General features: G+C 32.8%; 4 protein-coding genes across 6 annotated transcripts; all 4 read left to right on the forward strand.

The window, feature by feature from the left end:
* Positions 1–10,227: 10,227 nt before the first annotated feature.
* Positions 10,228–11,888, forward strand: LOC110427477 (Ran BP2/NZF zinc finger-like superfamily protein). Of its 2 annotated transcripts, none has more exons than XM_021443019.1 (4): positions 10,228–10,395; positions 10,513–10,873; positions 11,364–11,475; positions 11,578–11,888. In XM_021443019.1, the coding sequence occupies exons 2-3, from the start codon at positions 10,527–10,529 to the stop codon at positions 11,452–11,454; spliced, it is 438 nt and encodes a 145-aa protein (XP_021298694.1). In that variant the 5' UTR covers positions 10,228–10,395; positions 10,513–10,526; the 3' UTR covers positions 11,455–11,475; positions 11,578–11,888. The 2 variants fall into 2 exon arrangements, with proteins under 2 accessions (XP_021298694.1, XP_021298696.1); XM_021443021.1 differs by having other exon boundaries at positions 10,229–10,395; positions 10,518–10,873.
* A 4,115-nt stretch (positions 11,889–16,003) lies between these two features.
* Positions 16,004–21,895, forward strand: LOC110427438 (uncharacterized). The gene is made up of 9 exons (XM_021442964.2): positions 16,004–16,269; positions 18,107–18,289; positions 19,467–19,546; positions 19,919–19,978; positions 20,133–20,375; positions 20,444–20,506; positions 20,799–20,867; positions 21,036–21,081; positions 21,179–21,895. Exons 1-9 carry the CDS (start codon positions 16,260–16,262, stop codon positions 21,247–21,249), a joined length of 825 nt encoding a protein of 274 aa, XP_021298639.1. The 5' UTR covers positions 16,004–16,259; the 3' UTR covers positions 21,250–21,895.
* Positions 21,896–22,738: 843 nt separating this feature from the next.
* On the forward strand, positions 22,739–23,948 carry LOC110427549 (NAC domain-containing protein 82-like). The gene is made up of 2 exons (XM_021443102.1): positions 22,739–22,755; positions 22,972–23,948. The coding sequence occupies exon 2, from the start codon at positions 23,040–23,042 to the stop codon at positions 23,946–23,948; it is 909 nt and encodes a 302-aa protein (XP_021298777.1). The 5' UTR covers positions 22,739–22,755; positions 22,972–23,039.
* A 1,344-nt stretch (positions 23,949–25,292) lies between these two features.
* LOC110427445 (zinc finger CCCH domain-containing protein 56-like) lies at positions 25,293–27,331 on the forward strand. Of its 2 annotated transcripts, none has more exons than XM_021442970.1 (2): positions 25,293–26,123; positions 26,821–27,331. In XM_021442970.1, the coding sequence occupies exons 1-2, from the start codon at positions 25,562–25,564 to the stop codon at positions 26,901–26,903; spliced, it is 645 nt and encodes a 214-aa protein (XP_021298645.1). In that variant the 5' UTR covers positions 25,293–25,561; the 3' UTR covers positions 26,904–27,331. The 2 variants fall into 2 exon arrangements, with proteins under 2 accessions (XP_021298645.1, XP_021298647.1); XM_021442972.1 differs by having other exon boundaries at positions 26,840–27,331.
* The last annotated feature ends 385 nt before the right edge of the window (positions 27,332–27,716 follow it).

Below are 27,716 nucleotides of genomic sequence, written 5' to 3' on the forward strand. Positions count from 1 at the left end.
TAAATATTTATTATGCTAAACAGTAGAAGATTTAAGCTAAAGAATTAGTTTTAGACGAATTTGACTAGTTTTGAAAATGCTTAGGATGGGAATTATGAAATTTTAAATCTAGATATTGATTGTAATGATTGTTGAATGTTAGGAACGGTTGAAAACTTTGAGGAGTTCGTTGGAAAAAGGGTTGTGATTGAAGCTAAAGATTAAGCCTCTAATTAGGTAAGTGGGTACACCTTTTCAAGAATTTTGGATATCTAAAGTGAGCATATTTTGATTGATTATTTACCATTACATTGCCTAAAATGATTTTAGTAAAATCTTGGTTTTGAATACCTATTCAAATGTTTTGGAAAAAGTTTTCAATCTATTATGTAAGTAAATATATTACTATGTAGTAGTTTTGAACAAGAGGGGACAAGACCTTTCTCTCTTCAAAATATCCTTCCCTGATCTGGTAGAAGTGAAATGACTTGAAAACATCAAATGATTTGTATGAAGAAATGATATCCCTCGATTGATATTGATATCGAAAAAATGACAATCATGACATTGCCCATTGATTTATGAATAACTTGTGATTGTGCATGGTTAATTCGATATGATTAATGTGTGAATGTTATATTTGAAATATTGAATGGTTGTACTATTATGTGGTTAATGTATGGAGAGGTTAGTGTATATAAGTGGAGCTAAAAGGCCCAAACCTCATCATGCATGATGAGGGGATGGTAAAGGGGGCGGAGTCAAAGGGCTTTAGTTCATCATAATAATGTCAAGGATGGTATATGTGGCAGCATCGAAGGGTCCCAATCCATTGAGGTATAGTGATTGACATGGTATACGAGGTGGATATGAGAAACCCTAAACCATGGCATTGATGTTCTTTCAAAAGTGGTTATATTGGTGATGGGAAATTCCACCTAACTGTGAGATAATCCATTGTTTATGCATTATATGCATATGATGTTATGTTGAATTGAACGCTGTTTTAGGAATAACTATACACTCACTTATTATGAATGGAAAATGCTATATGGTAAATCCTAGAATTGTATCCTACATGATTCAAGTACGAATCTTTATATTTTAGAGAGCGAGATTGCAAATATGGTATCAGCCCTGCGAAGGAACTAATATCGGTAATGTATAACATCCTTATTTTTATGCATATGATTCCATACATGCTCAATCATTTATTTCATAAATGCATTTATGAAATGTGACAATTGATATGACAAAATGTTGTTAGATTTACAACTAATTCATTTCCAAAGTTTAAATGAGAAATCTATGATTATGCAAAAAATGTATGCTTATTACAAATTGATGGTTTGTATTAAAACTCTTCCCAATTGGCTTATCCCTTTCCCCTTATCTACTCACAGAGTCTTTATGACTCCCGTTATTTTCTCTTATTTTGTTTTACAAATTAGTAGCTTGCTAGAATAAACGACTTATGAAGTAGTAACCTAGCTCATTCGTGGTAAGAGGGTAGAGCCTTCTTTCTAGCCTCTTAGTGTCATACACTTCTTAGTGTGTCTAGTTTAGTTTTTCAACTATTATGTTGATAATGAACTTGGTTATGTAAACAAATGTTGATAATGAACTTGGTTATGTAAACAAATGTTGATATTCTCATATTTGTTTATGCTTTCGCACATTATGTTGAGTCTCAGATATGGGTCCATGTGAATGATAAGACTATGGTAGATAAACCATAGCAACATAGGCATAGAATGCGTGCCAGACCACAATTGTTAGTACATTGTGAATATTTATATGAAATAGGATAAAAACTACACTTTACGTTGAGAAATTCCATATTGTGATGGGCTTGATGAATTATTTGCACATTTTTAACTGTGAATGGAAATGTATGTGAATGTGATGGATGACTAGCCCATGCATTATTAGTTTAGGCTTGCTTGTGCCTAATGGGCTATATCCACGTAGGTTCATTTGCTAGTCATGATCCCTCCAGAAATTGGGATGCGACAAGAAAGGTTAAGAATAGAAAAAGAAAGTGTAAAAAGATCTGAAGGGGTTCTGAAGGGTTTAGGGTATTATTTTATCTGTAAAAAGACAATATTACCTTTATTTTTCCAAATTCATGACATAGGTATTGATACTTTTGGAGCAAGTATCGATACTTCTCTCTAGGTTTACAAGTATCAATATCTTTAAAGAAAGCATCAACACTTCATTCATTAAAAGACTTTTCTAGGTTCAAGTATCAATACCTCGTGAATATGTATCAATATTTTCTTAACAAAATGCTACTTTTGAGTTCAAAATAAGACCAATTCACTCTATATGGTTCCTATTCCTCAAATAAGCTTATTTATTCAATCAACATGTATTTTATAATTTATAAATGTTTAAAAATGTTAAACAGAAAACATTAAACAATAAATCACCAAGCTAAGTCATGTTTCTATCTTTAATTCAAAGTTGGGGTTTCATAATTAACAAGCGAGTTCTTTCCCTTAATTTCTAAAACGCGCTCTTATTAGTCCACTCATGGTCCTCAATTGAGATATAACTATTTAAGTTTAGCACCCCTTTCTCACTTGTGCAACCTTCTTGGTTAATATGGATATTAGATCTTGAAGGATCCAACTTTGGAGAATCTTGTGTCCTCTTGTTCATTGCTTGCACATTCCCTATAAGTGCCTCCTTGAATGATTTCCCCTAACTTCCAACTAGTTAACTAACTCTTTTCTAAAAGATAGCTACTTTATCAAGCATGGGGTAAAGAGCGATGGAATTTGGGTTGATAATAAGCTTCTTTAATTGCCATGCTTCTTTGATCCATCCTCCTTTTGAAGCCAAAGTTAATGGGTCTCCTTCTTTCATCCTCCCCTTTGTATTTAATAAAGGCAAAGTTGAAGATGCCATCATTGATACTTTAAGCTTTTATCAAGATCTCTTACAGGCTGTCAGACCTACAACTTAAGAACCTACTTTGATAGCAATTGTTAGATAAATAAACTTAAAGTAAAATAACCAAAAGGCAGTGAATTAGTTATGAACTAAAAATCCCTTCTTAACACAGCAAAAATATAAAGAGTAGAGTAGCAAAAATAGGGTGTAAGCTGAATGAAAAATAAATGCAAAAAATAAAGAGTACTCAACCAAGTTTTTATAGAGGTTTAGCCTTTGATGCCTACGTCTTTTCCTTTGATAGCACAAGGAATACGAATCTACTATAAACTGCCTTTCAAGAATCAAGCAAAACCTATGCAAAAGTCACTGCCTTTTGAGTATCAAGCACAACCTTTACAAGCCACTACCTTTTAAGGATTAAGCACAACCTCTACAATCAAATGCCTTTTAAGGATCAAACACAACTTCTACAACCAAATTCCTTTTAAGGATCAAGCATAACCTCTCTACCTTTTGCTTGGAGGTATAACCTTAACACTACCTTTTTAAGGAGTTATAACCTTAATATTGCCCTTTTCATGGAGGTATAAACAACAACAATGGATTCTCAAGGAATATGAGCTTAAAACCTCTATAAGGGTAATAAGCTGTTTAGGTACAAAAAGAAGAGAGTTTTTCAAGGATGATGAAAGATGAAAGAATATTCAAGCTCAAGAAATTTCAAATCAAAAATAAAAATGTGATCTTGATTCTTTTCTACTCAAAGGAATGATTTTTTTGCTCTTTTCTCTGCTTGTTTTTCCTTTTTTTTTCTAGCTCTTAATCTTATGCTTTTGGCATCCTTAAAGTAGGTATTTATAAACCCTATGATTTCTTGCTCGTTGGGTAAGTTTGAAATGAATTTTTGTATATTCCGACCAGCTTGATCAAGTCTATCATACTCGAAGAATCGATTCTTCATCCTTGAGTTATTAGTTCTTTATAAAGTTTGGAGCTTTTTATCTCCAAAAGATCAATTCTTTCTTATTGAGATGTCGATTCTTTCTTATCTTGGCTCGAAGGTGGCACCTTTACAATTTTCCAAGAATCGATTCTTCTTTCTCAAGGTGTTGGTTCTTTAATCTAGTTTGGCACTAAAATTTGAATTTTAACTTGATCTTTTATGCTCAAATCTTATCCATTTGTCCCATCTTATAGAAACATTTTTCTTTATAAGTCCAATTTCAAAACTCTTAGGATTTTCTTCAAGTTTAAAAACAATTTCAAGCATTCTTAAAGCATATTTAGATCAATTAGTTTTGTCATTTCAAAACTAGGGTAAAGCTAACAGGATGTTAAATCTTAGAGGATCCAACTTTGGTGGTTCTTGTGTCCCCCTATTCATTGCCTACACATTCCCTATGAATGCCCCTTTGGACAATTTCCCCTTGCTGCCAACTGGTTGACTAACTCTTTTCTAAAGGATAATTACTCTATCGGGTGTAGGGGGAGGGGGAATCTGGGGTGATAATGAGCTTCTTTAATCACCATGCTTTTTTGATCCACCCTTCTTTTGAAACCAAAGTTGATGGCTCTCCTTCTTTCATCCTTCTCCCCTATATTTAACAAAGGCAAAGGTATAACCCTTATTCCTATAAGGTCAGGAGATAAAGATATCCATAATCCTCCCAAATTCATCAAACAAATCCTTTAGGTTACTCTATGTGATCCTACGATTAATGTTATCCACAAAGACAAATTTAAAGGATGCCCTCCATCTATCCATGTCTTCCACAACTTTCTCCAATCTCAGTCACTTTCTCATGTCTCCCCCATCTCCGAGCTAGCTCCATGCTCTGTTCGCTTCTTGGAGTTTAGCATGTTTGCTTGAAACAAATTTTTATTGAAGCTAAGAATAAGAGGATTATTCTTTCATTTTAAAGAAATTTCAGAAATTGTACTTCCATGTCTGAATAATAAAAATTGTTATTTATCTCTGAATTTTTTAATCTTAGTTTCAACATGAATATATGAATCACATCAATATGCTACGTCAATTAGTTAGTGGTTTAATTATTATTTTTAATTTCTACAATTTAAAGGAAAGAAGAAAAAAACACCCTTTTAGTTATTTATTTCTATTTTGAAAGAACAGGGATTTGAATTCCCCTTATTTATTTATATGTATTAAGCCAAATGTGCTAAACATATCACTTTAGAGTTGCCGAAACCAGCTAAACCATTAGCCGCAAAGTAAGACAAAAAAACAATCTCCGGCACTCAAAAGAAAACGTTAGCCAACCGCTTTATCTTTTGGTTTACTTGACTTATACTTAAAATGGTTCTCTCTTTTTTCGTACTGCTCTCTAGTCGTATCCCCCCGGCCCCTTCCTAACCCCTTAAGGTTGTGCATTTAAATCCTCCTTTTCAGATTTATATATATATATATTGGTCATATGCATGATCTTAACAGGTCAACGATGTCGGCACTGAACTACAAAAGCTATTTTTGTAGATTTAATTATCACTATTTGTCTGCTTAAGAGAAAGTGAAGAAAATAAGCATTATAGTAAAGTAAAACAAAGAAAACAACAGTTTGAAATCATTTTTGATTGAAAATGCATGACCAAGTGGCAGTTTATATTGTCAGTGTCATGGACTCACGGATCACTAAATCTTTAATCTTGTGGCATTCTAAAGCAAGTGAGCCCCCAAGCCACCCGGCCCATGTGGTATACATGTACACATTCTGGTTCCACAATAAGTTAACGAGTAGTTTCTACTTCTTAATTGTTGGTACATTCGTAGCTCTAATTACACAAAAGGAGATAGTCTTACCCTTTTCTATAAGATTCACCTTTCTTACTCGGAACCCGAACTCAAGTCTTTTAAAATAAGGTCTCAAATTCTAATCGTTTGGGTGACCACTTATTAGTAATTAACATTCAAAAAAATATGAAGCTAATTAACATGGTTCCTTCTTAGCCATGTGTTCTTAACTTCTTCTCAATGTTAATAAAGCAATAAAAACAAGAAATGAAGCTAATAACCTTGTTGCTTGCTTAAATATTGTAAGGAAATTTTTATGTTTGTGGTCTCTTGGATAAGTGGATCGGTAGGTTACAGGATAAGAGATTTTATATTATACATTCGGGTATTTAACTCAACGAAAATATGATATATATTTTGTTCTTTAAAAAGTCAAAGTTTAAATATCTCATCATCAACATATAATAATAATAAAGTTTCTAATTTTTTTTTTTTTTGAAAAAGAAATAAAGAAATATGCAAGTAAAGAATATCTCTTTTTACCTAATAAACACGCACGCAGACAAAAAACACAAGCAAAGGGGGAGTGCGAGTGAGAAAGTAAAGGAGAATGTAAAGATTGGTGAGGGACAAATAAAGAGGAGGGGGAATATGAGTTGGTCGTGGTCATGCATGGAAACGATTACCGAGGCGAATCGAATCAGCCCACTTCTCTTTGCTCTTTCTTTACAGTTTGCTCTCTTGTTCCTTTACCGTTCTCCAAGAGAATGGAGGCCAGATCTTATTCTTCCTTCATGTCCTTTTGCTTATGGAGAGAGAGGGAATTGAAGGGAAGAGAAAAGAGAAGAAAAAAGTGGTTTTGGGGGAGAGGGAGAGAGATAGAAAATATTGGAATAGTAATGAGCAAAGCAGCCGCAGAAAAGAGAGAAAAGAAAAGATGGTCAAAATGAAAACCTCGAAGGACTTGTTATTCCATCATCAGCCTCAAGCCTATCTTTATTGAAACTCACCATTTGCCCTTCCTTTTTCTCTCTTTTGGGTTTGCCTTTCTTTTCTTTTCTTTTTTTTTCCTTTCTTCTCTTCTTTTTTTGTTCCTCTCCCCATGAAAATCCCATTCTCTCTAAAAAATATCAAATGATTCCATTTTGTATTCTATTTAGATGCTTCCTTTTCTAATCTTTCTCTCTTGATGCAAATGATGCTGTGACTTGCCATTAAATGAAATTAGGAGAAGGTGACAATTTGGAAAACCCTAATTATGCACCTTAATTTTTATTTCAAATCATTCCTTTTTTGTCTCTATTAATTCAAATGCAAGAAGAGGGGATTTCATGTAGTGAGATTAGACAAACGCATAGTCTATAAGTTATTTTCAAGATTTTTCTTGAGTGGATTCATCCTGTATTAAAGAGTGAACATTGTAATGTCGATGTGAGTTTTGAGATTATATTTATTGTTATAGAAGAGAATGATATGCACATATAAGCTAATCATATTCAAAATCTAACTCTAGCTAGTTATAACAATATTGTAGACTTACTAGTTAACTAGCCAACCAATAATATTGTATTCTAACTGTATAACTGAATTTGTACAATTATTTTGACATGATTAAATTTTTTTTATTGATTATTTAATTGCAAAAATGGTATATCATGTTCTAATAATATCTAACTAAATATGTTTAAGGGAAGGGCTGGGCAATGCATAAACCCCACACCCAAAATACAAAGGAAAGGATAAACATCTTGAGAAAATAACAAAAGCAACACCCTTTACCCAGCACAACAAAATTAGCAACTCAAAAGACTAACGCTAACTCTTTAATAACCCCATCAAACCAAAACATTGAAACAATGGAAAAAAAGAAAAGGAAGCCCCTCCATTTCTAGTCCTAAAAGCTTAACGTTGAGAGAAAATGACATTATGATTACCCAAACATCAAAAAGAACTTTTAATTTGCTTATGTTTTTTTTTTCTTTTTTGGAATGTTATTTGTTTATGTTTTCCATCGAATTATGTACTAAAATTGAAACTAGATTGTTCACAAAATTTAGAATTTGGCATGCAAAGAGAAATTTATGATGCTGACCTCAATCATGTGATATATGAAAGTTCCGATTGAGAATTATTTGATTTATATTTTGAGTGTTAAGATAATCATATAAATTATTTAATTAGAGTTATAATATAATATTATTACTTAGCTAGATTACAATAACTAATTGGAGTTATACTGTAATATCTTTAATTAGAAATCAATTTTGGCGTTTTCTTTTAAAGAATTTCTCAAAGATCAAGGCACAAATGCACCCACAAAAAGAAAAGAAAACAATGGTTTGGGTTGATGAAAAATTAGAGGGGAATTCCTTTACTGGATTGGAGCTGAAGTAAAAAAGGGAGAATATTCAAATATGTAAAGCAGCAACAATTTTACTCATATATAGTGACTGCCACTGTTGTTGATTCTCCAAAGTGTAAATTGAAAGAGACATGACCAAAATAATTGAGATAAGTTGTGGCCCTGCCTAGGTTTGAATGTTGAGAATATTCATTGCATGGCAAGAAATGCTTGCTAGGATTCTTGACTGTCAAAAGAAATTGCAATTTGTGCAACTGCCGCACTAGAGGAGAAGGGTCCCAGATACCCATGGTCAAAGAGCCTTTTGTGAGGTTCATGGTTCACTTGATTGAACAGAAGTTTTGGATCAGCAATGTTGTGCTTATAGGCTAACAGGATCTCCTGTTTGCTTTATGTGGGATCCTGATTTTGTTGGGCTGCTGCCCACCCCAACATCCGCTTCAGTTTGAGTGTTTTGACGACTGCACTATACCACTGCTATGCGAGCAAAACGAAAGAGCCTACAGACATGGTATTTAAATTTCTCAATCCTTTCAAAGCCTACATACTTTGGGAAATTATTGCATATTATATTTAAATACTATCATCTCCTGTAATTATTTGATTGTTAAATTTACAATTTGTACTTAAATATGTGTCTATGTATATTAATTTCTATCTTTTCTAATTGAAAAATACATAAAATTTTGATACTTGAATGTTTGATGCAATTATAAATGTCTATATTTTTATTCAAAAAAGTTAATCTTCAATGTCTATTTTTTTTTCTATGCAGGAAATAAGAGCACAAAGAGATTTGGAATTTAAATCCCTAAACGTTTTACTTTGATCCTTTGGATAGTTGTTGCTGATTATACATAAAAGTTAACATTATCTCATGCCATAGGCACTTTGGTATGGTTTAAGTAACCTTTAGACTGTGAGTGTTGATACTTATGTTAAAAATAAAAGCATAATGTTTTAAAAAAAATTTAAATTATTTAAAAAAATTAAAAAAAAAAGCTCTTACTCTTTTATTGCATTCAATTAAATTCTTATATTTTTATTTTAGAGCAAATAAGTCCTTATAATTAATAGTTAATTAACTATTATTAATTAAAACGTTATCTGTTATTTTATGCTCACGTGACTTTAATGTGATATTGATATTGAAAGTGAAAAATATCACATGGTCATGTCCTCATGCCATATTAGTATACCACATTACCATATGTTATAATATGTCAACTTGCACATCAGTACCTCATGACATAAAATAACAAGTAATATTTTAATTAACAATAACTAACAATAGTTAATCAACTATTAATTATAAGAGTCCATTTGACCCAAAATAAAAGTCCAAGACTTTAATTAGACGTAATGAAAGAATAAAATGATAAAGACTTATTTCAACGAACCTCTCAACTATTCAAGAAAATCCAAATAACTTTTATTTTTCTATTTCATCCAATCAAGCTCCTATACTTTTATTTTAGACTAAATAGATCATTATGATCAATGATTGACTAACTGTTATTACTCAAAATGTTATTTATCATTTTATATTTGTATAATATTAATGTAGTGCTGATATGAAAGATGAAAATATCATATGGTCATATCATTATACCATATCGATATGTCAACTCACTATTTATTAAAACAGCTCAGCACACCATGTGGCATAAAGTGACAAAGTGACATTTTAACTTACAATTAATCAATCGTTAATTATAAAAATCTATTTGATTTAAAATAAAAATTTAAAGATTTGATTGAATATAATCGAAGGATAAAGGTTTATTTCAATTTTTTAAAGTATCTTTTTTAGATATTATGCTTTAAAAAAAAATAAATAGTAGTCTTTCTCATATAAATATGCTATACTTCAATTGGAAAGTGTAGCATATGAAATGATTTATTTAACCACACAGTAAAGTTCACAAGGGCATTAAATGGAAAATTGTGTAGAATCACTCACTTTAATGTCACAAAGAAATTTGCTTTGGGCAGCGAAAACATATAGTATTAAAATTTTAAAAAAAAGAGAGAGCTAAATTGTTTCTATCCAGATTTATGCAAGAGACCGAATATGTGTATGCACTACACTTAATTAGCAATATTCCCAAACCCTAAAAAGGAAACCCAAGCCAAAGCATTTATTCAAAATTTCCTGTCTTTGGAATCATAGCCAGAATTTTCCTTTATCTCCTTTCTTCCTTTAACAATTATTCCACTTATCAAGGCTAAATGTGAAGCACACGAAAAAGTACATACACATTCCTCCATTTATTCCTTTTTCTGTGGTCTAACATGTATATAAAGAGCCCCTCTTTGAGTCATTCCTTCAAGGATTCCTTCTACTACAACCTCCTGATTATATCATTGAAGTCATCATCTTTGCATTATTCTACTTAAGGTTAGTTTTCTCTGTATCTCCTTGTATCCTTATAACTTCAAAATCTTCATGTTTTCGAGACGTTGTGTTTTGTTTGTTCCTGTTTGTCACCCTGTTTGAATGGAATCCTTTTCTTAGAGCAGAAGAAAACAATGAGCAGGCCAGGAGATTGGAACTGCAGGTCATGCCAGCACCTCAACTTCCAGAGGAGGGACTCCTGCCAACGTTGCGGGGAATCTAGGTCAGGTGACTTTGGTAGCTACGGTGGGAGGGGTGGCTCCTCGTTTGGGTTCACCACCGGCTCCGATGTTCGACCTGGTGACTGGTACTGCACTGCCGGAAACTGTGGCACCCACAATTTCGCTAGCCGTTCCAGCTGCTTCAAATGTGGTGCATTCAAGGATGACTCTGCTGGAGGTTTCGACTCTGACATCCCACGTTCAAGAGGATTTGGTGGTAATCGATCCGGATGGAAATCAGGCGACTGGATATGCACCAGGTGAATTCTTCTAACACTTTTGTTTTCCGATGTTTGACTATTTTATTTCTTATAGGATATGAAGTCAAGACATCCAAAAATATTAATTTTTTTCTTCATTGTTCCGAGCCGGAGATGACCTCTTGCGACCTTTTTATAGGTGTAAACATATTTGTATATTTCAGTTGTAATCAACTAGAAGAAGCTGCTAGCTAGCTACCTAGCTGAGACAACTACAGTGGCATGTTTATGCTCTCTGCTACAATGGCCGGCTTTGCCGTACACAACTTTGCTTTTGGTTTTGCCAGCCAGATTCTGTTCTTTGAAAGCTTTAGTTGTTACTGTATATCTTTCCTTACATGCTAGATTTTCTTTTGACTGCTTTTGGAAGCTAGGAGGCATTTAAGAATCTCTTGTTCTCCACTCAGTGCTGAGTAGGAAAAAGGGCAAAAGAGTCCCGTCCTATCTTATTCTTATGAAAATTAAATGCTACTTAATATGATCAATGCAGGTCTGGATGCAATGAGCACAATTTTGCTAGCCGGATGGAGTGCTTCAGATGCAGTGCCCCAAGAGACTTTAGCAATAGATCTTCATATTAAAAGCATGCTATCCATTTTTGGGTACACTTTTTCACCTTATCGTTCAAGGATTTTGGTTTTTATTCTTTTCTTTCAATTTTTGCTTACAATTCTAATTAACATATGAGGCTTGATGACCTGCAGGTGTTGCAACCAATTAAGAGAGAGACGAAATCAGAGAATTTTACTGCTTTTTCTTCATTATATTCCTTTGGGGTGTGCTAGAGTTCCTCAGGTGAAGGAACATGGTGTAGAAGCCCTTGCTGATCACCAGAAGCTTTGTCCCTTGGCATTTTGTCTTGGTTTTTTCCCGATAAGAATTATAGCAATATTGTCGTACTTTGTGATGATGCTTTCAATGTATCGTTTATTTGTCTTTTGCTTTTTAGAGAGTTTGTTTATTGTAATGGTGCGTGGCTTTCTTAAAAGAAGATGATTCTCTTCTCTTTTTCCCATTAGTGGAAATCATTTGCATGCATGAACTTCAGAGAAAAAAAAAAAAGAACAGAAAAAGATGACTCTCTCTCTCTCTCACCCATTTCTCTCCTGTGTATGGCGACTGACAATTAGCTGATGGGACGACTAAAATTAAGGCTTTAAGGCTGCTTCATACTGGTGAATTTGGTTCAAAAATTGGTTTCAAAAAGTGCTTTAAACATTGCTGTGAGGAACAAGAGTTTAATAATATGAAGATCAATGGACTCGCAACTTCACTAAGGGACCACCCTGGGGGGTCAAAATTCAAGGAATGTTAAAAGAGATATTTGCTTTTGAAAAGCCTGAGGGACAATATATAGTGATTCCACTATAATTTTCTAAAAGAGAAGCTAATTATGATTATAAATAGATTACAAAGATTTAAAAGTACATTGTTGATTGTACAATTTCATTCTTTCTTTTCTTGGGAAGGATGGTGGAAGAGGGGTTTGAATATGTGGAACAATATCAAACTCCAATGATTCTTCTCTGCAAATTATAAGAACCCCAACCCAAATGTTTTCCTACTATATGTGTAACATGCCCAAAAACCTGTTGGACTTCAAAGGTTAAATTAAATGCAAGTGCACTACAATTTCAGGATTGAACTTTAAATATCATTAAGCAAAAGAGAATTTAGTAAACATGTTGAAAGGTTGTCCAACATAAAAGTATAAAGTATCATGTGATGATATATAGAGTAACCAGTGGATAAGGATAGGAATTGCTACTTGTAAATGTTTGCACTTTCCATAATTGCACATCATCTGTCAAACATATACTATATTAATTACTAAAAGTTATTAAGGCTAATCTCAAGGTAAAATTAATGTGTTATAATGTCTTAAGCTTTGTGTTACTTTATGGTATTATAGCCTTTCAATTTGATGTTCTATATTCTCCATATATAGAGTTTATCTCTAGCATGTATTCTCAAATTAATTGTCAATAAATTATTTCCTAAAACAATTAATTTTGAGGAGGTGAGTTATAGTTACCATTAATATTAGGATGTTCCTCATTAATCTAGCTGCCAAACGTTAAAACGCTTTTTTTTTTTTTTTAATATATGATATGAGAATAAAATTTTTTGAATATTTGATTCAATAATTAATGCATAATCAGTAACACAAAAAGTAAAATTTGAATTTCTTTTTTAAATAAAAAAAAAGAAAGAAAATAGGAGAGTTTTTTAATGTATTTAGGAGTTGTTATCATGCAAAAGCGAAGCAAGTATATTCAAAACATAAAATTACATTGGATTCCCTTTACTGACCTATAGTATCTCAGAAAGTTTACATGTCGTGGATTCAAAAGCAACAATCTATTCATGAACGTCTCTTCCAACACTTCAACACTAGTTACTTCTAACATTTATATATGCAATGCTTTAAGCAAAGATTCTTGTCTTCCTTTCCAGCTATCTTTATGTTACCTCATTTATGTTTTATGTTATATGCAAATGTCCTATTCTGGCTAGTTTACAAGGCAATCTTAGGAGCTAGTTTGGGCCCAGGATGTTCTCCTAATTGCTGGCACGCAGGTATACCTTACCCCTTTTATTATTACATTATCCCCAAGAAAATCATGAGATAAGACCATCAATATAATATCCGGGTTGTGGATGAATTTTGAGAGATTCATCTGGTTCTGTAATAAGTATTATGTTTTTTTTGTCTAGGATTATTAGATGTCCAAGAATCGAATTATGTAGAGCTAATGACAATTAAAACTGTTTTTCATGTCCTCTCTCTATCTTTTTTTTTTTTTATAATAATTGGATGGGAGAAATTCAAACCCTGCTCTTTAGATAGAAGAAAAATTCACCAAATATTCAGTGCAATCTCTCTCTATCTTCTTATAGTTTGGAAAATTTATTTTTTTATTGTTTTAGTGAAATTGACCGGCTAAGGAAGACTGTAGGGAATGTAACATTCCTGCATATTTTAATCTAAAAGCTAATGTTTTTTTAGGATTTTTTTTTTTTTTTAGATTTGGAGGAAGAGAGATTTAAACTCTTGTTCTTTAAATAGAGAGGTTACACACCAACCCATAAGTCAAATTAAACTAGAGATGTTTTTTGACTGATGATAGTTTTGAACGAGAGCAGTAGTGTGGAATGAGAACATTGTTGTTTGCTTCATCTTTGTATTTTAAGTTTGTTTGTATTTTATGCTACCAAATGGTACCAAGCTTGCACTAATGATGTCTTGAAACAACAAATAACATACACTTTCAAAACTAACATTGCAAAAATAGGATCAACAACAGCAAAGTAACAACCTGCCCACTTGATTTTCAAAAAAACATATTTTGAATGGATTTGCAAACTAAATTATATGAAAACAAGAATATACTACTATAGGTTGATCACCCAGTAATTAAAACTTTAATTTGCCAATTGTTATTCTTTTGTCTTTAAGGTAAGAGTCAAGATAATCACGGATAGTGACAGATCGTCACCTCTTAATTTTTAATTTTTTATATTAATATATACGTAAAATTTTATATATTATATTATTATAATTACTCTTTTATGTAAAATCTTAAATTCACCATTGCTCCTCATTTGTGCAAAAAATAATTGGATCACCGATAAGCAACCAGAATGGTATCTGCTCCTGCTGTTTTTGTTCACATTTGTTTGTTGGTTTAGGCTGGATGAAGAGCTAAACAGTTACTTTGATAGTATTTGGGCCAACATGGATTGGATTACAAGACATTGTCCCAAAATGACCATAAAAAAGGCCCATGATTCAAGTAATAATCTAAGGACTCTCTCAACTTGTCCCAGGCTCGTCTTGGGTTGTCCGTACTTGGAAGGTGACTTAGGCAACCTTCCTCGACGGGAGACTTGCACGTTTGACAGCTTTTATTTGTTTATTTATACATAAAGAATTTCATGATCCACATCTAATAAATAAATGAGATTTTAGTTTATAAGTGATTTTAGGGTATTCATTTAGAAACAGAAATATATTAATTTTAAAGAAAAATAATCTCATCTCTAGGATTCTTATCTCAATTATAAATAAAAAAACTGAATTAAAAAGTTTTTTAATTGGTGAAGGTTCAATTATTTATAAATAAAAATTAAATACCAAAGAAGAAGCAAAGCTACCCAATGGTTTTCAAATTGAGAGCAACCTGTCACTCAATCATTGTCATTGTAAACTTGATTTGTGAAAGTCCATCCAAATAAGATTTTATTATTTAAAATGAAATTTATGGGTCCTAAAAATAAGAATGATAATTCAAAATACATTGAATATATATATATATATATATATATATATATATTACATTTAAAAAACTTATCATCATGTCATGCATTTGCATATATTACTTGTAAGGAACACAAAAATTAATGGTAATGGTAAGTAATTTTCAAAAAAATTATTATGGTTTAACTTATTATCTAATAATTTATATATAATATAAAAGTATGATTCTTAATGAAGATGATCATATCTGTTCATTATATTTTTAAATGATTATTTTAATAATTTTTTATTATAAGTTCTAATAAAATTTATTTTATTCGTAAATATATAAAAATTCTAAATGTATAGAATGATATTCATTAAAATTATTTTTAAATATAAATATTAATAAAATTTATTCACTTTGTAAATAAGAATTTTAATTACATTATATGACTTTCATTAAATTCTTTTTTTTTTTATTCTGTTGGCATGGGCCAATAGGATGGTGGAAGAAAATGCTGTCCAATTTTTTAGTTAAACCCGTCATCATATAAAGACTATAAAGGAATTTTTTGGACCCTTCCCATATTTTATCATAAACTTAGAAACATAAAAGAAATCAAAGCTAAAATACAAAAAGCTCTTTCAAATATGTTTTATCTTATTCGTTTGAAAAATCCCTTTTATATCTCTGAAAGAGTAATTATATTTTTTAACATATAGCATCATTTTATATATAAATATATATGTATTTTTATCTAAATTTTATAAATAATATAATAATTTTTCCAAAAAAGAAAAATGTCCAATTTTCTTCTAATAAAAAAAAAACAATTTCCAGCTGTGTGACTATGTACTTGGCTTTATTCACGTCTTTTGGCTAAGTGGAGCTGCCAAGGAAGTCTGGTAACGGGTGTCTCACTGTTTCTGGTTCTAGTGGTCTCTGCTGTTCTGTTTTAGTTACTCTGGAAACGTGCTGCTGAAATATCCTTCATGGGGTTTAACGTTTGACAGGCCATTCCCATTTACCCACGCGTTTTTCCATTTGCTTTTCTCTTCCACTCTTTCCTGGGTGTTCTTCATATTCTTCAAAGTTCATCTATTCGGTCCTCGGAAAGAAAAGAAAATATTCAGTGCTTTTCCATGGCTTCGTGTGAGTATCTCACTTTCTCTTTCTAACTGTCTATGTGATTTTTGCGGTTAAGTAGGTTAAGATTTTGTATGGGTTTTTGGTTATTTTGAAGTTTGGGTGTGTAAAGACGCTAGATTTTACTTTGTTTCGTGGCTTGGTTCTTGAATTAGTTGCATAGAGGGGGAAGGGTTATTTCACTTATTTGGTATGTTTGTTTTTTGTTTTGTTGAGAGACTGGGATACCTTGGAATATGGTTTTGTTCCTTAAATGCATAAGCATTGTGATTTTTAGTGTGTTGTCAATTGTGCTTTCCCTGTTGGTTCCTCATATTGTCAAAATTCAATATTGATTGTCATCTGAATTGGATTTTGTGATTTTAGCATGCATATTAGTGTCAAACTTGTTTATTTGGCTCTGATTACGAAATCTTCACTTTGCCTCTGGTTTAGTATGATTATTGGAATTCTGGCTGTTACTTATTCTAGACTCTCTTTAAAAGGAAAAAACCCCAAAACTTACTAAACAAAAGACTTGCTTAGGTAAACATAGTTGGTGCATTCTGTAAGATTATTCTTATAAAATAGTGTTAATGCATAATTTGGATGGAACAGTGTTCTCATCCTTGGTGGTGTAGCTAGCTTTAGAACTTTTTTAAAAGTTATGATTTCACTTGTGGTTTTGTCTGGTGTATAATTTATGGTGTTGCTGTTTCATTCTTGATATCAGTGAGATAACATTTAATGTAATCTTTTCTTGCCAATTTCATTAAATTTATAACCCATGTCTAAGTTTTATTGAAAAGACTAACATATGTGTATCCACTTGTCTTTTCTTTTTCTTTTTTCTCTTTTTATACACTATAAATGTCAAGTAACTTTTTGTTGTAGAGAAGGTCAATCCAATTATTCTCTTCTGATGCAGTATGTAGATACATTAGATGGTAAAATTTATCATAGCAATAACATTAGACATTTACAGAAGCTGAGTTCATCTACCATATTCTGTTGGCTGAACTTTTGGGGCAAATGTAAAGCTTCTAATTTCTATGGTCTTTCTTGTCTCTTTTGAGGGTTTTTTCTCACATGCATCTTGTGATGCATGCACTGTTGTAAGACTCGAATTAGCATCTTCCATCAGTTGTAGGGAATAAAAATTGATTCATACTCTTATGCAGTGAGGAGAAGCCTGTCTATTTTTACTTTTGTACTTTGATTCTGATGTGCACACCCCAGTCAGGGAGAACCCAACATGTTCAATAGTTTCTGTTCCGCCATCACATATTGACAGATAAAACTATGAAATTGGTTGCAGTATTGTAATTTATCTATACTTGCATTACAAAATGCAAACCATACAGTGCCATTAGATGTGTTGCATGTAAAACCTGGTGCCTTTCATTCTTTGCATTGAGATGTAACTCATAGATCAGTCCTTAGAAATGCCTCATACATGATAGATGCTTCATACTTTATTCATCATTGGTGTATCTGTCTTTAACATTTTGGAAAATGAAAAGTTAGTATATTGATTATTGTAGGAGAGAATTTGAAAAATTATTATAATGCTTTTTTATCCTTGTACTTCTCTTTTTCGTTTTCATGTTGTTGAATAGTGATTTTAAAGTGTGCATTCATATTCTTAAATTCCAGAACTTTGTTTTGGACTCATTGTTAATCTGACATGATTGCTTTGATTTCTTTCCCATAGAGTCAATAAAGTTTTTGACACAGCTTTTCAAAAAGAAAGAAAGACTCAATAAAGTTTTTAAGCAATTAATCATTTTATCATCAATTTAGGAATGTGTGTGTGTGTTTGAGATAATGTGCCTTAGTCATGGGTAACTTTCTCTTACTTCAGGTAGCATAGGAGCTCCAAGCATTAAAGTTCCAAAACTGAGCTTTGGAAAAGCAAGAGTTGATAATTTAAAACTGAATAATGTAAGAATATGGATAAGGCAAAGACCACTGCAATATACTGCCCTGGTTAGACGCTCAGAAAAGGCATTCAGCATTGGTTGTGGTCCAACTTTGCAAACCCAGGGTAAGTACTTTTTGCTGGTACAACTCACTTTTTAATTTTCTTATTCCCAGTCAATTATCCAGTCAAGCTCACTTATTACATATCAATGTCAAGGGATAAATACAGTCATATGTGCGTGATCTACTTTATGCATTGTGCAGTAAGTTATTGTGGTATAGTGAGTTGAGACAACGAACTATTGTGTCCACAATAACAGTTCTTCTGATTCTTAAAGAAATATATTTCATATTATAGCAGTCTCATGAAGACATATTCTATATTCTTCTGCTCATTTCAGATTTAGTCAACTTTTACCCTTAGATTGCTTCATAGACTAATCTTTCCTTCAAGTTTTTGATATTTCTTTGGTACATAACTCGCATATTTATCTACTTATGCACAGTAGTGTGTGCATGTCTCTAACAAATGGATACACACACTCACACAGTGCAGTAGTACATTATAAAAGTAGTTTTTAGTTTATTTACGTTTGAGCTGAATACTGCGATTGAATAACAGTCTCTATGGCTCAAGTTGATAATATTCAATTCATCTCTTTTTTTTGGTTCTATTTTCCACTCAAATTTGTTGAAATAGGGATCAGTCTCTAGTGTCTCTGCAATTTGGAGTCAGTCTCACTTCATTATGGACATTATAAATCTCTCAACTGTCACTATGCTGTGAGGATCTGGGAGAAAAATAGAAGTAGGAAATGGAATACCCTGGGGTAAGGAGGGAAAGAAAAACCCCTTGTAACTGTTGAAGCATGTTTGTCCTAGTAATAGTTTCATCTAATGGTGCAATCTCTTTACCTCTCAACTGCATAATCCATTTTCTTTAAGGTTGATGCACATGCTACTCATTGGGAGAAAATATCTTTTCCAGATTGTTTCTGGTTATTTTTCACTTTATTTGCTGGCTTATCTCAGGGTAACCAATGGTCAAACTTGGAAAGGAAATACCCCATTGACTAAAGTCTTGTAAATTTGAATATTTGAAGTTTTGCCATCATCTCTGTTTTTACTTTTGAGTTTAATATTAAACTGAAATGGGTTATTGAGAATGTGATTGTATGCAATTTCTTGCTTTGATTTCATTTTATATATAATGCATGAAAGCTGAAGATTAGGAGCAGAGTCTTATTTGTTTATGTCAATCCATAGCTTATATCTAAATCTTTTTGGTTTCTGACTTGCAGCTACTACAAATTTAGCAGATGATTCCGAAGAGAGTAAAATGTCTGGTTTGATTAGCCAGCTCATTCCAAATTCATCTGGGGTGAGTTCATATAATTGTTTGTTTAAATCATTAATGCAAGCACATATTTTACACAAAATTTATCATTGCTATGTCTTTTTGCCATTAAAATAAGAATTCTTTGTCCCATAGATCTTTGAAGTTTACTGGTTAGTTGATGAACTAATTCCCGCATAGCTGTTTAACTATGTTTTAAACAGCTGTGAACAAACTTTAGATAGAAATTGGAGAAAATGGAGCAATTGATTTGTTTTTTTTTTATGTACTCTTAATTTTGAAATTTTTATAAATATGTGAATATTGCCTGCATGGGGACTTCTTCTAATAGATATATGAACAAACATACTTTTAGCTTATTTCTTAGAAGTTTGTTGTTTCAATTTCTAACTGCAGGTGGAATCTCTCGTAAGAGATATATGCGATACGACTTCAGTTGCAGAGTTTGAACTAAAAGTAAGTGACTTTGAATTCTTGTGCTGTAAAGTTTTCGATAACTTGAATAGTTTTTCTATTTGCATTATTTAGTTCTGTATTTTAAGGGATTGCAGATGTTATCTTGTCTGCATTATTAAAATTGTAAGCCTTCTTCTTTTTCTCCATTTTTTAGCTTGGTGGATTCCGGCTATATATAATGAGGGACTTAGCTGAAAAAAGCGAACCTCCACCTGCCATACCAAGTCCCCCTCCTGTCAGTGTTAGCACCAGTAAAACTGTTGAAGCACCTGACTCAAATGGGTCTGTTTCTACACCTACTTTAGCTATCACCAAACCACTATCGTCTTCTGGGAGAATCCAATTGTTACTTGATAAAGCTGCCGATGAAGGCTTGGTGATACTTCAGTCTCCAAAGGTGAGGACCTGAAATTTAAATGCTTCTCTTTGTTTGAACTCGTAGCACTAAGATGATAAATTGTGCAGGTCGGTTTTTTCAGGAGATCTCGAACCATCAAGGGGAAGCGTGCTCCGCCATCATGTAATGAGGTACCAAAATAATAGATTGCTTTGATCACCATTACTGAGAGACACTGTTTTTCAATTGGGCAATAGCATTCAAGAGGTTTTACTGTTTCTTTGTTTTTTCAAAGTCTGATCTTCAACAGACAAACATACGTGAAACCGTTGATTATGAAGCCTATTGTATACCATTGGTTCCCTTGTACTCTCAAATGCTGTTTTGTTTTCCATATGTTTTGAGGTTCTGTTAAGATATTCTGATTTGGTTTCCATAACAAACCGATCATTCCCTGCTGGTAACATTTTTGTTATGCAACAGAAACAAACAGTGAAGGAGGGCCAAGTGCTTTGCTACATTGAACAACTAGGTGGTGAAATTCCAATTGAGGTATGAATCTCGTCTTTATGTGGAATTATTTTGTGTCATTGTATGTTGACCGGTGGAAATGAGGGTTGATTTCACCCTGGTAGTGTCTTGGTACTTACTATTCACTTACGTTTATATGATCAAACAATCTAGATTTTATTTTCTCATTCTAATCAGTTCCTTTACCAGTCTGACGTATCTGGGGAGGTCACCAAAATTCTAAGAGAGGATGGTGGTATGTCTGGTCTTCTTTCGGTAATTTTCAGTTTGTGATGTTTTGCAGTATCACCTGGTCATTTGTTTACTCTTATTTGTTTTGCTTAACGTGACAGATCCAGTAGGATATGGTGACGCACTTATTGCACTTCTCCCTTCTTTCCCCGGGATAAAGAAGCTCCAGTAGATGTTATGGTTGTGCTTATAGTTTGAGACAGATGTATGCTCTGTGTTATTAACCATTATTACTGGAATGAATACACATGCCTCCGGCATTGCAGAACATGAGGCTTCTATGCAAATTTAGTGTTGATGAAAATTCATATTCTTGGAACTGCTTCTTCGAAGTAATTGGAAATTGCAACTCGTGAACATCTTTGAGAATCTACTTCTGGATTTTCACTGTATTTTTTTTTTGGTTTTTTTAAAAAATTTCGACGGCAGATAGACTAGTCCAATCTCCAGGTTGAGGTGCAGTTGTGCAGTTTTTCCACTTAGCTTACATTTTGGATAGCACTAACAAGGGGCTGCAGGTTGCAGGTGTTTGAATCCAAGATCTCTTATTTTCGAGACGAACGAATTAATCGGTTGAAATGTTTGAGGTGAACAAAGTAATCGATTGAAGCAACCTATCCTCAACGAATTTCCACTTTTGAATTCATGACAGTGCAGTGGTTGGATTTTAACTTAGGACTTGTATTGTTTGTACGTATGATATATTATAGGTAATAAGAAATTGCTTGCTTTACAGTGAATACCATTGCTGGGAAGCAAAAATGTGTTATGTGCTTAAAATGACATGGTGTGGCCTGTTGGCGCGATATTTGTGGTAAAAGACCTATATTGCTAGTATTTATTAAACATAACTATTTATTTTTTATTTATTTTTGAATAATAATTTTAGATAAAGATATAAATTTAATTTTTTATAAATAAAAGGTAATTTACAATAATATAAATTATTTAATAATATTAGACCTAATAATGAAATTCATTTAATATAATTAAAATTCTTCTTTACAAAATTAGATAAGTTTGATTCATATTTATAATAAAAAATATTTCAATGAAAGTCATTTGATTTAAGCAGAGTTATATATTTTTAAGAATTAGATAAATTTTAATAATATTAATGACAAAAATGTTTAAAATGAAAATTTTAAAAATTTAATGAAAAAATACGATTACTTTTGTTAATAATTTTTTTTTTGCAACATCTTGTAATTATATATATTATAAATTATAGGTAGGTTTTTTCTTTTTTTTTTTTTTGGATTTTGGGGAAGCAGATGTAGATAAATTATAGGTTATCCTATTAAGAAATAGAACAAAATCGTTTCATAAACGGAGAAGAAGGGGAAAAATGAAAAAGAGAGAAACTTAGCCAATTTAATGGGTTGTTTTATGGACTTATTTCTTACAAAAATAGAATAGAATCGTTTCATAAATTTACTAATTATTAAATTACTAAAATGTCATTAATTGAATAATTAAATTTCTTAAGGCTTAAAAGTTAAAATTTAAAAAAAAAAAGGAAAAATAACGTGCAACGGCTAGTTCCATAAGGCGGTTAATGGTTGGCGCGTTTATAAACGAGAGGGAGTCTTCTTCCTTTCTTCTAACTCTAATTTTCAGCTCACTCTCTCAATTTCTATTCCTCAGTTTCGCTCCTCAATTGCCTTTTTCTCTTTTGGTAAGTTGTCTTCTTCACTTGCTGTTTCTACTTCGCAATTTCTTCATTGTCGGTCTGATTCTTCGGGTTTCTTGATTTTGAATTTAGGGATTTATTTGTTTCGATTGTTGGTTTCTTGGTCTGTTTCAGCTCTCATTTTCTTTCCTACCACTTGGGGGTTTTGTTTAAGCTTCCTTTCTTGTTTGATACTGAGTTGTTCTGATACGTTCCAAACAGGGTTTATTCACTACTCGAGAGTACATATCATCGTCATTGGTCACTGTGGGACATATATCCTTTGTTCAATGGAGAAAAATTCACTGGCTCCCGGATTTCGGTTTCATCCTACCGACGTTGAGCTTCTCCAATACTATCTGAAGAGGAAGGTTTTGGGGAAGAAGTTTTCTTTTGAAGCTATTGCCGAGGTTGACATATATAAGTATGCTCCTTGGGATCTGCCAGACAAGTCTCTTCTAAGGATTGGGGATCTCAAGTGGTACTTTTTCTGTCCAATGGAGAAGAAATATGGAAAAGGGAGTAGGTTCAATCGTGCCACTGCCTATGGGTATTGGAAGACCACTGGGAAAGACAGACCTGTTCGTTACAATGACAAAGTCGTGGGGAGTATTAAAACTTTGGTCTTCCACAGAGGGAAAGCCCCACGAGGAGAGCGAACAGATTGGGTTCTGCACGAATACAGACTGGAAGATGAACATCTACTTGACAAGGGAGTTGTACAGGATGCTTACGTTCTTTGTGTTATCTTCTGTAAGGATGGTCCAGGCCACAGAAACGGTGCCCAATATGGAGCACCATTTAGAGAGGAGGACTGGACCGATGATGAGGAAGTTATTAAGGAGGTCTCTAATTCCACGGACTTGCCTACACCAACCTTCACTGGTGCTGCTAGCCCCTGTTTTCCTCAGAGCCAATGCCTTGGATCACCAGCTGAATCAAGTCATTTTGCAGCTTCTCCTTCAGTGGTTCTTGATGCAGACAAGTCTCTCACACCCATGGAGGCTTCTCAAGTTTTAGTTGATGATAGTATTTCAGCAATGCTGTCTGCTGGCCAAAGTGAAGATTATTCTCCAGTGGCTATTGCCAATGATGATCTTGAGTTCTTGGAGTCTCCTGACATTGCTGTTGATGATGAAATTATGTCATTGTTGGCCACATTTAGGGAAGATGATACTTTAAACAGTTTGATGTTTTGAACGTTATTACTCAGGAAATTTTGTAAGTAGATGATATGCAAAGCGTACAGCAGCTGTCTTATAATTCTTTCGAGTAAAAACTTTAGCATTCAATAAATACATGGAGAAGATGTTGTAATGTTGTTTGTTTTAGTAAGAAGAAAGTAGAAATTGTTACTCATTTTAGTTGATGAGATTTCTGTATTGAGTATGTGTAGTCTTAGCAGTATTTTGTGTCTGAATTTGCTTCTGTTGAATTTGCCAGTCAACATGTTTGTTCTTACTAGGTGGCATGTTAGTTGTCTTGACTGGTAGCAATTATCAATGCCACCATCCATTGCAACTATCAGTGAACCGCTAACAAACAAAATATCCACAAATTTGACAATTCTGACTGAAATATCTCAATTAATTAACAGAATTGAAAAAGAAAATGATGATGTTGCTGAAATTTGAGGATGTGGTGAGATGGGTTTGGGTTTGGGTTTGGGTTTGGGTTTTCGATGTTTGAGAAGGAGAGAGAGTGAGAAATCTGAGATGGTGTTTGGGTTTGTTAAGTTTGTGTAGGACAAACTAGAAAGAGACAAGAGAAAGAGGGTGTGAAGAACATGGAGAATGATTGGGTTCAAGAGAAGGACAGTGTACATACTTACAAGGCCAGTCTAGTGGCCAAAGATTGTATTTGATTGATACCTTCCCAATAATTTAAAGCATAACAATCATATTGCTCTTAATTATTACTTCAATTATAAATTGTTTTCATAAAAGATTATAAATTGTCTCAAATCATTGAAAATTTGAAACTCATATTAAAAGAAAAAGTATAATATGCTAAATCCCCTTCCTAAAACATTAAACCATATAAGTAAACGTGACCTTAAAAGAATATTATCAAGATTAAAGAAACTGAATTTGGTTTAATTATTTCATACACTAATTATCTGCACAATATCTATATTATATACGTTATAAATTACTATTTATCTATAATTTTTATTATTAAAAAAAATTAAAAATTTTACATAAACAAATATTATATTAGGTGTTAAATAATTCATGTGCAACACGTAAAGTAAATCTTTTTAAAAAGTGAAAACTTATTCCAAAGAGATTTCTTTAACCTAAGGCATTTGATAACTTTTAGAATGAAAAACAGAACTTTTATGAATTTGTTAAAATTTCGGTTCTAGGCCTTATAAGTTCATTATATTGTTCAATTTGATATGAATTTGTTCAATTAATATATGGAATAATGATGATTATTAGATTCTATTCCCATAAATTCTGAAAAAAATATCAAGTTATCATTAAAGGAAAAAGAAAAGGTTAAAATCCCTCATTTTTCTCTTTCTGAAGGGAGAAAAAAACGAGAACAAAAATAGCCTTGGAGTGTCATTTTTCATGAGTCTCCAAATGATCATTTAATGCTCAAAGTCTCAAAACGCTTCTTCTTGCAAGGGTTAGGTTTTGGTGTGGTTTCAGGCTTTTAAATTCTTTTGGTGGTTGAACTCCAATATCAAAGCCATGGGTTGATTTTGTGGGGTTTGTTTGTTGTCTTCCATTTGGGATCTTGATATCTCTTACCACTCAAAACAAAAGTTATACAAATCGGACATTGAAACAGAGTTGGTTTCATGTTATCAAATTACAGCATGAACATTTCCAGAGATGCCAACAAACCCATGCTTCAATGGCAGCCTCAACATCCAATTCAGGGTAAAGACCACGAAACCTCCTCTCTCATTGAATACCCTTCATTCAAGAAACGTAGAATTTGTGAAAATTTTGTCCCCAATCCAAGTATCCCTGTCGCAATGAAAGAAGTAGCCAGTGGTTGTTTTAAGGCCAGGCAATGTGGGCCCAAGTGGAAAGAGTTTGCTGATGACTCAAAAAAACTTTGTAGAATGTTCTGTACTGGGAGAAATTGTAGTTATGGGGATAGGTGTCGATTTCTTCATGTAATTCCTGATGAATTTCGGGACATTTCCATGATAAACATTGTGCCTGGTGCTGCTCCAGTCTATCAAAATAGAGGGTCTGGAGAATTGGATTGCAAGGGTTCTGTTGGTTCTTTGAATGTTGGTAATGAGGTGGTTCCTAAGCCAACATCCTGGAAGACTAAGCTATGCAATAACTGGAAGATGACTGGAGGCTGCCCATATGGAAAGGCGTGTTGCTTTGCTCATGGAGAAGCAGGTATTCAAGCATTCTTAGTGTGGTTACTTACTTGAATTCTGGTTGTCATGTTTTAATAATTTTCTTATGGCATTTTAATGCACACCATGCTATCTTTTCTAATAACGGTTCCTTTTAGCCTAATTCACTCCCTAATTGTGAATTCTGAACATGGTCCATAAGAGATCATGTATTGATTGCTAGGATAATGAGGAATGAGGATGCACATGCCATATGTTTTGCATTCAATCCTAAGCAAACAACATATAATTTGCTCCTACCTGAAATGTCACAATAAGTTCACAGACATTTGGATTCTGTTTATAACCCATGAAACAGATCTAGAATTTGATTTCTTTCTTTGGCTCCACTGTTGTAGATAAATTAGTCTTTGGAAGCAATAGTTTTGGCAGCTAATTCTTTTAAGACTCAGAAACAATAACGTTTCTGCCAGCTAATCTAAATAAATTTAGTTTGGCCCTTAATTTCTTTTGCCTCAGTATTTGATGTGGAGACCTAGAATGAAACAAATTATAATTACTCTTTATGGGATTGAATGGAATATGTTTGGATCATCTTTGATTTGAATGAATATAGTCATTGAATAGGTTTAATATATGTAACCAATTCTGATCATTGAACATCAAATTTAAAGTTTTGAGAAGAATTTGCTAGTTTGATGGATCTAATTTATGGATTTCGATTTTCTTAATGTCAGGTGGCATTTTCATTTGCAGAACTACAGAAGCTTGGTGGCCATTTTGCATTAGAATCTTAGAGTGTTACCAACTTTTTCTTTGAAGGACATTGATAACAACAGGGAATGGTATTGGGAATCATTTCTAGCAGCAACTGCAGGAAACGAAGGGGTCATTAAAGCGCAAAGAAATTGTGAAGCTACGCAATATCTTGCTGATTGGATTAAAAACATGACCACTCTGCCTACCCCCTCATACAAGTGAAGAATGTTAGATTACTGTCGAACGGACTATTAGAGAAATCCGAGCTGGAAATCAAACTCTTCTAAGATTAGGGAAGTTGACTCTGACTTGTGTGTAAAATATTGATATTCAAATTCTTGCAATCATTGCATATAGATCTGAAATGGTAGTTGTTCTAGTTTCCAAATTTTGCATATATTTTAGGAAAATCTTAAACTTAATAGGCAGTCTTGGATTTAGTTGTCTTGATCTTCCAATTTATCTTCTTGTTCTGTTTTCTCTTCCCTGTTTAAGCAACAATGATTGTGTTTTGTGAGGATCTTATACATGAATGCTGTTGATAAAATCACCAGTAAGGGGGAAAGTTTTTAGGAAAAGCTAATGAAGCGCAATAGCTCCGGTGGGAAGACAAAGATATCTGCTATACTAGTTCATTTGCAACTTATTATCATTTAGATCATGCAAGAGATTCAGTATCTTGTCAAAAGTATTTTGGAATTTATAGCATATATATATATATATATATATATATATGTTAATCTCTAAGTGAGATTATCTCAGAGTTACCCTAGTAATTCATCTAGGTTTTCAAAGTAAGGAAATCTATAACCAATTTTTGAGATTCTGAGATAATTCATACTAACACAGTCAGTATCCCCCATAACTGTACAAG

Source organism: Theobroma umbraticum, unplaced genomic scaffold, assembly GCF_002168275.2.
Source record: "Theobroma umbraticum cultivar Fairchild unplaced genomic scaffold, ASM216827v3 scaffold_34.0, whole genome shotgun sequence".
NCBI classification, from domain to species: Eukaryota; Viridiplantae; Streptophyta; class Magnoliopsida; order Malvales; family Malvaceae; genus Theobroma; species Theobroma umbraticum.

Excerpts from the sequence above, each read along its gene's own strand:
- LOC110427445 (XM_021442970.1), top strand. The coding sequence starts at position 25,562 with ATGTTATCAAATTACAGCATGAACATTTCCAGAGATGCCAACAAACCC. Across the intron at positions 26,124-26,820 it reads CTTTGCTCATGGAGAAGCAG|GTGGCATTTTCATTTGCAGA; the intron begins GTATTCAAGCAT and ends TCTTAATGTCAG.
- LOC110427438 (XM_021442964.2), top strand. Across the intron at positions 20,868-21,035 it reads GTGGTGAAATTCCAATTGAG|TCTGACGTATCTGGGGAGGT; the intron begins GTATGAATCTCG and ends TTCCTTTACCAG. Across the intron at positions 21,082-21,178 it reads AATTCTAAGAGAGGATGGTG|ATCCAGTAGGATATGGTGAC; the intron begins GTATGTCTGGTC and ends TTAACGTGACAG.
- LOC110427477 (XM_021443019.1), top strand. The coding sequence starts at position 10,527 with ATGAGCAGGCCAGGAGATTGGAACTGCAGGTCATGCCAGCACCTCAAC. Across the intron at positions 10,874-11,363 it reads GGCGACTGGATATGCACCAG|GTCTGGATGCAATGAGCACA; the intron begins GTGAATTCTTCT and ends TGATCAATGCAG.
- LOC110427549 (XM_021443102.1), top strand. The coding sequence starts at position 23,040 with ATGGAGAAAAATTCACTGGCTCCCGGATTTCGGTTTCATCCTACCGAC.